Source organism: Chaetura pelagica, unplaced genomic scaffold (assembly GCF_000747805.2).
Source record: "Chaetura pelagica isolate M959 unplaced genomic scaffold, ChaPel_1.0 scaffold85, whole genome shotgun sequence".
In the NCBI taxonomy this organism is placed as follows: domain Eukaryota; kingdom Metazoa; phylum Chordata; class Aves; order Apodiformes; family Apodidae; genus Chaetura; species Chaetura pelagica.
The window spans coordinates 2,198,016-2,209,545 of NW_009953505.1; the positions used below are offsets into that span (position 1 = coordinate 2,198,016).

At 38.2% G+C, this 11,530-nt stretch overlaps 1 protein-coding gene across 3 annotated transcripts in view; it reads left to right on the top strand.

Moving 5' to 3' along the window:
- Nucleotides 1–173: 173 nt before the first annotated feature.
- The window catches only part of GRIA4 (glutamate receptor, ionotropic, AMPA 4), a 217,047-nt gene continuing 205,690 nt past the window's right edge, over nucleotides 174–11,530 (top strand). For all 3 annotated transcript variants that reach the window (XM_009999382.1, XM_009999381.1, XM_009999383.1), the window contains exons 1-2: nucleotides 174–340; nucleotides 1,474–1,632. In XM_009999382.1, the coding sequence (XP_009997684.1) occupies nucleotides 253–340; nucleotides 1,474–1,632 (247 nt within the window). In that variant the 5' untranslated portion in view covers nucleotides 174–252. The remainder of the gene's footprint in view (nucleotides 341–1,473; nucleotides 1,633–11,530) is intronic.

Genomic DNA, 11,530 nt, shown 5'->3' on the forward strand with positions numbered 1-11,530 from the left:
CGGCAGAGAATAGCCAACTAATACTAAAACAAAACAAACAAAAAAGAAAAAAAAGAAAAAAAAAGGAAAAAAAAAAGAAAATAAAAGAAAAAGGAGGAAACCTCTCTTTTTCTCCCCTTTCCCTCTTTTTTTTTTTTTATTTATTTTTTTTTATTTCCTAATCTTGTTTGTAGCCACCTCGTCCTCAATGCCTCTCTGAGCAGCATCTAGCGAGCGAGCGGGAGAAGGCGAGACAGAGAGGCAAAAGAGAAGATGAGGATAATTTGCAGACAGCTTGTCTTGTTGTTTTCTGGCTTTTGGGGACTAGCAATGGGAGCTTTTCCTAGCAGTGTGCAAATAGGTAAGCGCTGCATTGGGCTGTGTGCGTGTGTCCAGGGGTTCAATCCTTTGGAAAGTGAGTTTGAAAGGAGGCTCTGAGGGCAGTTTGCAGATTTCTTCTCTACTACTCATCCCATTTCCCTGCCTTCATGAAAAATCCGCGTGTATTTGTGTAGGTATGCCTCGGGGTGTGTGCATACCTATATATGCATGCGCGTTCGCGAGTGGTCGGGGGGGATGCTTGGCTTGTGCAGAACTCGCTCCAGCTCCGGGGGATGTAGCATTGGTAGGGGAGGAAGGCGCTCGGGGCTGCTTCAGCCCCTTCCGACACCCCCCGCTCCTGCCTGGCTCCCGGGGGGGGGCCGAGTTATGTGCACCGGAGGTTGCGGCGGAGGGGGGGGGGGGGGAGGGGGTAGGGGAAGGAAAGGCAACGCTGCCCCTTCCTTTCTCATAGTTGGAAAGTTTGGGATCTTGTAGGTCTCTCCAGGTAGTGCTGTGCCCCTTCCTCACTCCTTTCCCATCGCCTCCTGCTTCCCTCCTTTCAGACATGTTTAGGATGGGACGCAGCTGTCTGAATTCTTTCCAGCTCGGCTCCATCACTGCATCATTTCTCGTGGACTTGTAAAGATGCTCCTAATAAGGCTGAGCTGCTCCCTGCCTGCACATGGCTGCAACGAAGCAAAGTTCATTATGTTCCCGTTCAGTGGAGACTTGCTATTTTATTCTTATTTTTCTTTTAATCCAGAAAGCATCGTTCCCCTTGATCAGCCCACCACTTAATGTAAGAGGCTGTTGAGTAGCTGTTTTACCAGTGTGTTCGGTATCAGGGAGATGGAGGCTAAACACTTTCAAAGGTCACTGTAATCATGACAAATCTGGGTATTTATGTATGAAAGACTGGAAACTGAGAAGTCAGTAAAGAAGCATGAATACATCAGGGAGGTTAATGTCGATTGAGGAGAGTGATTTAAAGGCAGTGGTTGTGATTATGAATATGATTAGTTCTTTATCCATTTAAAGTCTTAGGACTTGCCTCACTGTGCAGCTTTGGGAGAGACAGTTGCATGGTGTTACAAGATAGTAAGTAGTTTGCAAATAATTCACCCTGCTTCCTTTGCTTTTTTTTTCTTTTTTTTTTTTTTTTTCTTTTTGTAGGTGGTCTTTTCATCAGGAACACAGATCAGGAATATACTGCTTTTCGATTAGCAATTTTTCTTCATAACACCAGCCCCAATGCATCTGAAGCACCTTTTAATTTGGTTCCTCATGTAGACAACATTGAAACTGCTAACAGCTTCGCTGTAACAAATGCCTGTAAGTAAACATGCCATTGATCTGACCACCTTACGAGTAAATTGCAGTGGAAATAACAGGAAACCACACCATTATGTTGCATTGGAAATTCATCATTAGTTTGCCTTTGGTATAGATACCCTTTGCAGAAGAGCAAAAGGGGCAGCAATCCTTGATAGTTTCTATCTGGAGCAAAATCCCCTCTTCTGCCTTCTGCTGACTAACCTGATGTGACATTTATTTTAGTGTTATTACTGTAGTTTCTTGCTTCCTGGTTTCTATGGAGATGAATTTTGTTGTTGTAAAGAAAAATTATGAATGTTGCAATCAGTCTGTAAACCTCACAGCTCCATTTGTTCATCTTTGGGTATGGTGTGCCTTGTGTGTGTTTGAAAACGTACCAGAATGTTTGTGCATACAATGCTTTGCTAATGGCTGGAAAGGAGGTAGGGAAGCAGTGCTGTGCAGGATAATATATCTGAGTTGGTTGACGCTGCAGTTGGATCTGGTGATGTCACTTGAGGCAGCCCTGCTCTTATATTCTAGGTTGTAAATGTCTCTTACCATCTCATAAGGCATACATCCTGTGGATATGTCTCTATACATCCATACATTGGTGCCAAATCAAGTTAGTATCTGATCTACTTGATTTCACAGACCACCTCAACTGGAACAAATATTCTCTTCCTACTGTATATTTTATACACACACATCAGCACACACACAGATGCACATACACCATGAGAGGAAAACAAAAAAAGAAATCCCATTACCAGATGAGGTAGCGTTTACATTTTTCTATTATTTTGGGTTTTTTAAGCATACTGTAATTAGCTGAACTTTCTACATTTAAATCACCTTAGGGTCTTAAGCCTTTGTTGCAACACGTGCTAGATATGTGTTATATCTCTGGAAGTGCCAAAGCATTATTTCTACCTCTCTTCATGTATGTCAGGCTTATAAAAAAAAATAATGTTATTATATAAGACAGTGGGATATAGTGTGGCAAAGTAGCGTTACTACTTTGATGTCCGTATTTCAGGATTCTGTAGGTTTTTCTCTGTGGCCTTTAAGTTTCCAAATCCCTCTTCATTCAAGAGTGAATTGCCTCTGGAAGTAGATGCCCTGAGCAACATTGCTGAGCGAGTTTAAAATAGAAACACGCTGGAGAAGGTCTTACTGTTCAGCATGCCTTTAAAATAAGTACTATGTTTCTCTGCACTTTCTCACAGCCCTCTCTGTGGCACTTTTTAATATGTAAACATACAATATACTGTGCAGTTCTCATGTATAATTTATTTAATGATTGCTGAATGTATTTATACAAGTCTTTGATACTCCAAGTTTCAGATGACCTTGCCCGCCTTATTGAACAGGAAAAGCTGCTGAGCTGCCAAAATGGCTCCATTTGTTTTATGCAGGAAAGACTGATGTCCCATTAAGTGTGAATCCTGTATTAAGCAACATATTAGTTGTGTTTAGGGTGAAAATCAATATCAAATTCCATAAGGAGAAAATATTTCGAACGTTACTTTGAAACTGATAAGAATCAGATCTATGCAGGTGTAGTTCATTGAGAAAATATTACAAAGCATGTCAACTTTTGCAGGCACAGATTATATATTCCGTGAAGACAAATGACACAATAGCTTTTTAAACTTTGATTTTTAGTGAAAGAGGAGGAGCCCAAATTTTTTGTATATTGAAATCAGTAATTTTAGGTGAAGTCAATTGTTTTAGATACTGCCTACGCATCCAGTTCTTCCAAATAATTTCTGAGGTTATTGTCATTTTTTGGATTCAGGATATTGCACTGTATTTCAATGTGAACATCAGCAAATTAATTCTGATTTGCATAAATTTAAAATTGTCTAAAATTGGACCATTTGTCTGTGGAAGACTAACTGTAGATTCAAAAAGGGTTTGCTCAAAACTTTCCTCATTTAGATTATTTGCAGATTCTTCTCTCTCATTCCAACCACCTTAGGTTTTGTTTACCTGGTATTGTTTTAACTGAGGAAAATCTGTCTCCTTTTATTTACTGTAATTTATTTAGGTCTGTACTTTAGGCCTTATATAGATCTGTACTTCCCACTTAAACCAACATGTACTTTTGTATTACTTCAAGTTTGTATTTATTTCCCATTTTGCAGTCTCGTGCCAATAATTCAACTGCCGCTTGATGTTTTAACATTTTAATACTGAAGAATATATTTTAAACAACAAATCTCCTCCTAATGAAATGTAGGCAAACTGACAACTGAATGAACATATCGCATGTCCCTTAAGCTAACCATGAGCAGAATCCTGCAAAAATCAATTGTCTGATAGCTGGAGGACACCAGCTTCCATGTGATTGAATTTGCTGGCTTGACAGAGGCTTCTGAACCGCAGATGTGTGAGATTTTCTAACCTAATTAAAGAACCCCCACCATCAGCTCTGAATTAAGGGATTTCATGGCAGTATGAAATGATAACTCTTTGCTGAACCACTGTGAAACAGCGGCTTTGGATCTTGCTATTTGTGTAGAAATTACTCAGCACACACATCCCCAGATATACAGTACAAAAGCCTTAGAGCTGCTGGACTGAAATGAAGATTTATGTGATTTCAAGTATAAAGGTCTGGGACATGACCAGTTACCTCTATTTTTGTTTCCATTTGCTGCAAAGGTTACTTGCCCCTTGCATGTGTTAGGGACAGTAAACACGACTATTTCAAAGGATGATGGATGGCATATTAGCAGGTAACTCACTGGAACACTGGAAAAACTTGAATATTTTTTTATCTGCAATAGATAAAAACATACAGCCAAATACTCACCCCGGAGTACTTTTGAAACAGGAATAATTTTTTTCTATTCAATGTAGCTTCTGTCTTCCAGTGGTTATCTTATGCATTTTTGTTTTCCTTAAACAGTCCCAAAACATTAGTATTTTTGTTCTAAATAAGGAATGCAAATTATACAGGTTGCTTAAGCAGATAGACTGTCTTGTAAGTTTGCAAAATTAATCTGATCTTTTATCAGTTTGAAGATAATCCCCTTTCTTTCCTCTTCCCATTTGTGTGTTTTATTTAAGCTATCTTCACTTCTTTTGCACTACATACATTATTCAAAGAATCTCTCTTGCTGACAGAGAGAGCTGAAATTATTGCAAAACATGAACAGTACAAGATTCTTACTCATCAGAACACAATACACCAGGGCTGAAACGTTTGACTATTGGCATACATTGGTTTGCACGTTAGAAGTAGGAACTCTTGCTCATCATTGGAAATCTACCTTCAGCTTGATTTCAGATGTTGGAGCAATGTATTGATTTTTTGAGAAGATTGTATATATTTATTCTTTAGCTGAATGCAAAATAATTTCTCCACTTCATACATAATCTCTATTACATTATTGCATTTCGGTAATGCATTCAATATTAAACCTACTTGCATAATTTTGAGAGGTAGCTGTATCATTTTACAAAGAACCATTTGCCTTGCAGCTCTCGTGACTTTTTTCTGTTGAAGTTTGAAAAATCTTTAATGTATAACTAGTCTTGCAGTTCTTGTACAGGATTAGGCTAAATGGGGAGGAAAAGAGCATTTCACACTAAAAGTAAATCTTTCCTCTGAGTCTGTTTGACTTCATGTGTATTCCAAGATTAATATATTCCTAATAAGTATATTTTCGGGGTAAATCAGACACTACTCTTGTTTAATATTATACACAATTCAGTTCTTACCATAGTTTAATCCCAGTAGACACAAAACCCCCTAAATAAACTTTATTATGTTCTCCATGGATAGGAATTAAAAAAATAATATATTGGAATAATTTTTCCCTTTTTCCAGGAGTTTTCTCTGACTTTTATGCCCTCTGGACTATTGCAAGGTTGCTGACTTGCAATTGGAGGGTCTGATGCTGCCACACAAGCACGAATGCTGTTTCTGGGTGAGATCCACCAAGGTCACAGGCAGCCCTGAAGACAGACAGGAACTTCCCTTGTCACCCTGCCCTCTTTGTGGGTCTGTCTCTGGGCTTGGCTTGCTAGTGAGGGGAGAGGCAATGTCATTTTGGAGTTAACTTTTCTGCTCAGACATCCCAAAAGCTAAGAAAAGAAGACTCAAAGGTATTATTGCCTTTATGTTGTTACTATCTGTCATTTTAGTTACAGTAGTTTCAGCTTTGATTTACTAAGCTGCATCATAATGGGATATTCATTAAATTTTGTTATTAATTCTGCTTTATAATTACAACTCAATTTAGCATTAGGAGTGTAACCTTAGTTTAATAATACGAGTGATTTAAAACCATGGTGTTCTTTATTTAGAAAGCAAGGTTTCATACAGCTGAATGGTATTTCGCTATCAAGAGCAGTACAGTATTCCCAAGGATGCAGTTTAGAGTACATTGAGAGTTACGAGAAAGGCGTGCCATACGGTCAGGCTTGAACTGCAAAAGCAAATATTGTGCCAGTTGTATCTTTCTAAAATAGGATCAATTACAAAAACCCATTTGAAGTGAGTGTTTTGCTTTAATACATACAGTTTATGTCAAGCTGGACTCCAATTACTGAAAACAATTTATCTTAAAATTCCGATTGTTAGTACTTGATGATGGAATCATAGAATATATGTGTACTTGGGTGTCATTCACCTTAAAAAGGATTCTGTATATTTTTAAAGGTACAAGAAGAACCATATTCAAAGAGTTTCATAACTCTAAATGTGCTCCTTGTATATGGGTCTACACCAGGAGGAAAATTAACCATCAATTGCTCCAATCCATCAGGATCTGGATGTAATTTTCAAGGTTATTGTTGGGAAAATAAATTATTTGCCTTTGCTGAAATATGGTCAGATTTCTTAGTGAAAATTCAGAATCTTCATTTCCCTGGCATGAAATTAGACTTTTGTCCCAGCATGTTACTAGGCTGGCTGAAACTGTAAAGTCAAAAGCTTTGTTACAGACTACAGAAATAATTTCATATTAATTTCAGTGGATTAATAACAAAGATTGTGATCCTTCCTTCCCTTTGCAGAAGCCAAGGCAGTACAGTACTTCTTGTGTAGGACAAAGCATTTTAGCAAGTAAATTAAATTGATTAACTTCAGCTTTATCATTGTAATCTAAGTTTGTATGCCAGTCCAAATAGCTCATGCATTTCATTTTAAGGTCTTGATTGTTTTGAGACTTGCTTGGGCAGGAGAAAGGAAGCCGTCTGCTTTTATTTCTTAATGGTTTTAGATTCTACTATGGATTGTGCAAATTCAGATTGTGAGCAGGTGAAGTACTTTGGATTCGAATGTGTTGATACAAATAATCTTATCAAATAATCAAATCTTTCAAATAGTCAAATAGTTCTTACTCCTTAATAGATGACTGATTTAAAGGGGACGACATATCTGCTAGTGCAAAGGTGAAGAACCCTGTATGGTTACACCAGTGTAATTAAAAGAAATAATTTGCCTTCTCTCTGGGTTTCCTTCCTCTGTGTTGCTGGCTTGAGGCAGAGATTTTGGACTAGTACAGCACCAAGTCTGCTTGTACAACTTGGGTGTGCACAGCTATACCAAACTTACATGTTGGGACAAAAAGTCAAGCTAGATAATTTATTCCTGTTTAAGTCAAGAATTGTTCTTCTGAATTTGGGAAATAAATTTACTCAAGAGTACCTGATCACAGTGTCTTGTTTGGACATTTTTGTGTTGCTTTGCATTTAACCCTTTTCTCAGAAGTTTTATTGTCTTCTGTCAAGTTTAGGTTTTACATAACTTTCATTTTAAAGCTCTTGCTGGCTTTTAACAATGCTGATACGGATTCAATTGTTTGTCAGCACAGTTGAGTACTCTTAAAAACTCTGTATCAGTGATGTCTGCTTTCTGGCACCCAAGTTCAAAGAGGCTGTACATGTTCACTCTGAGAGATGTTCTGTTGTTTTCCACAGTACTCAGCAGCACTTGCCTTCCCAGTGGGAACTTTTTATCACTGAGCACCTTGGAAAATCTGTCCTTATCTGTGTGATAATGTGTGGGTCAACTGTCTTGTCTCAATAGTGTTACTTTCCTGTGAGCACTTAGATTCTTCCTTGTTCTTATTCCCATAGTCCTGATGAAGTGTCTGTCTGACTTCGTCAGATAATTGCAGTTGTTTTTTGGGTTTCTGGTACCTTATGGAAAGAAGATGGAATCAGAATGTAACATACCCATCACCTTTTTCTTCACAATGTACTGTAAAGATCAAGTCCATCCTTTGTCTTCATGAGCTTCCTCAAAAGCTGACTGTGGATGAGCTTGATGTTGGACTCAAGGGGGAATACTTACTAACAAGCTACTATTCTTGGTGGGTTTTGGCCAGCTAACATTAGCTAATTCTAGTTCAAATATTGGCCCTTGTCCTGCAGTTTTTTCCCCAGGCAGAACTCTGATTTAAATAGGGGCTCTACCTGAGCAGGGATTGCATACTGGTACCCATTATAATGAGCAAATACATAATGAACAAATAGTGGGAATCAGCTTTTCTTTTTTCTTTCCAAGGTGAACAGGTTATAATTCTTTAAACTCATAGCTCTCTTTTTTTAAGTATTAAATTGCTGAACTCCTGTTACTATTCTTAAAAAAAATATGTTTAGGAATTGGACCCCTGGCACATAATTGCCTATTTTAAAATCACATCATTTGAGCTGCTGTTTTCTTGTGTTCCACAGTCTGTTTTGGTGTTGTATTTGTATGCAACCATTGCTCCTGAAAAATGCAGTCTTGTGCAGTAACTTTCTATATTCTAAAGTCATGGAAAATGAGAGTATGACTGCAGGGTTGTGTTTTTTTCTGTAAATAGAAATAGAGCACAAGAGAAACGAAAAGTACTTACACTTTTCACCAGCTTATTTATTAGATTTTTTATGGGGTAAGATTTTAAACACATTTTGAAGACATATTAAAAGATACCAGTTTTATTCATGCCAATTCCTCTCTGTCACTTGCAGACCCTCTGCAGGGTAGATTTTGTGACATTACTAGGTGCACACTCTTCCCGTTGCTTTTATGTTGTATTTGCATAACTCTCTTAAGTCCATAAAATTTAAAATTAATTTTTATTTGCACATCACCTCTTTGTGCAATTCAGGTATACTAAATGAATATCCATCAAACGGGTGTTTTAGGAAAGTTCACAAGTAGAGTTAATTGCTGAAAAGAATTGAGACTATGATGCTTTATTCAACTCAGTTTTCAAATCCATTTCTAAATGGATAGGGAATTTACATTTTCACATTGTGGTGCAAAAAGCAATGCATATGTTAATACTAGAAATTACTATAAAACAAATTATGAATCGTAGTACAAAATATTCTAGTTTTGTTTATTTCTTTCACAGTTACATGTTACACTTAATTTCATTTTGTTAAAGTTTTCACAGGTATCACATGGCTTTTTTTTTCCTTCAATTTTAGAGTCATATCTGTTTCCTCAGTGGGTAAAATTATTTGTATAATACATATTCAAGGTAGAGACAGGGGAAAGAGAGGAAGTTCTTGTAGAACAAAGAGACTGTGATATACAGCATGTTATTTGTCCACAAAAGCTTTCTGTTCTGCTCTAATATTCCTAATGTACAGTAACAGTATTTAAAGCTACCAGTTAATGTGAGATAGGGGTCTGGATGGTGCTGTGTTCAGTTCTGGAAAACATTGAGTATAAGTGAAGAACACTTTATCAAGCACAGGTACATTCATGTAAAATTCAGGAGTAAAAAGACAGATACGTACATACATAGACAGACATATATATATATATACACACATATATATATATCTAAGTGCATGTACATCAGTACACCTAGCCCTTTTGTTTCCTCACCTAAGCTAATGGGGGAAAAAGGAGCAAGAGTTTACAGACTCAGTCTCAGCAGTCGTGCAGGACCTTGCATTAGTGATTTCCCCCAGGTTTTCTGTGTGGATCTGTCCTGGAGAGACTCACTGACAAAGGCCTCCAGCCTTGGTCTTCTCCCACTGTTTAAACCAAGAAGAGTGTTTAAGAATGGACTTTTCAAAACCACTGCAGTTAGGAGGATAATTTCCTTTGAAAATCAATAGTCATGTGCTCAGGAGTTTTTCTCACTTCTACTTCAAAATGCAAAAGTGAGGTGAGAAGCTGGCTCTTGGGGCTGTTTGCACACCCTGTTAGTGCTGTCTCTGTATCTAGCTGTTTGCGTGGCCTCCAGTTGAAAGCTGGCCAGGACCTTTTCTTTCTCAAGTCCTTTTTTTTAAATTCAGTGTCCTTGTTCAGTGCTTCTCTTCACTGGTAAAAGCGGTGGGGTAATACTTTAAATGATGCATTGTTACATAGATAAGAATTGGAGTTGCTGTCTGGAGGCACAAGGAAAGGTCCAAGAGAAAGAGCGTAAGAGGACATTGATGTACAGGGAGGACATATGTCTGCATCTGTTGAAGGATTACATATGACCCATGAAGGTGTTTGGCTGGCAGGTCAAGAGTAGTGCCATATTAAAGTGATCCAAGTTACAGGTCCTTTTGGGTGATACAGAAGAGATGTGAAAGCAGTCTGGGGGATGAAATGGCTGATGCCATGTAGGCGTCATGGGGGCCTACAGGAAAGCTGAGGAGGCACTGTTTACAAGGGTTTATAGCGATAGGACAAGGGGTAATGGTTTTAAGCTGAAAGAGGGTAAATTTAGGTTAGATATTAGGAAGAATTTTTTTCCTGTGAGGGTGGTGAGACACTGGAACAGGTTGTCCAGGGACATTGTGGATGTCCCCTCCCTGGAAGTGTTCAAGGGCAGGCTGGATGGGGCTTTAAGCAACATGGTGTAGTGGGAGGTGTCTGTGCTGATGGTGATGTTTTGGAAGTAGGTGATCTTTAAGGTCCCTTCCAACCCAAAAAATTCTAGGATTCTATGAGAAGTATGTTTTTTACTGAAAAAATTACTTTAATTTGCATTATTTGTATTCACAACCTCATCTACCTACCCATACAACTTAATGTATTTTATGCGTATTTCACTTTATATGAGCTACAGAGGACATGATTTTGTTACTGCTTTCACCTGGAGGGTTTGGGCTGTTTGCTTAAGATACCAGAAGTTACAAACTTAGTTTTGGAAGTCACTGTTTTCATCTGCTTTGTATGTCAGAGGAGATGGTAGCCTGAACACAAACATGATGAACACGATGTAAGGCTCAAGAATATTTGCAGAAAGCAAACCCCTGCATAAAGTAATACAAGAAGAGCTCCTGTAGCTGTCTTTGAGGATCTGTTGCACAATTCTGAACAGCAAATTTGTGGAAAGAGAGAAAAAAAAAAATAAATAGGCAAACCTTTTATTTCCTTATACCATAAGTCATTAAATTAGGGAGAAATAGTAACACAAGACCTTAGCAATTAATTATGATATACTAATGGCCGTACTTGCAGCATCCTGTTTACTACCACTCCATCCATTAAATGATTTGCTTAAATGATTTATTATAGAGTTATTATTAAAATCGGCTGGAAAATGACAAGGTGTTTTTAGGTAACTAACTGAGAATCAGAACAGGCACAGTTAATGCAAATGCACATGTGCAACTTATAATTGGCAAGGTCTGGCCAGGTGTAGGGTATGATGATTTGGAGCCCAGGTAGGAAGGAGGTGGTTCTGCCCAGGTTCTTCAGGGACCCTTCCAGACTCAGAAGTGCCTGGAGTGAGAAGTCAAAGGAGTCTGAGACCTTGTGCTTGTCACTGCTGTTTGCTCTCTATTAACCTTCAGTTGGGTGGGAGAAGGGGTTCAAGATACAGCAAGAGCCATTCATTTATGAAACAGTATTACTTAGTGTTGGGGAAAGAGGCTTCTGAGAGCAAAGTAAGGAATGACAAGCACCACAGCTCCCTGCCTGGGGATTCTGTGTTTCTGAAGACAGAGCAGGAAT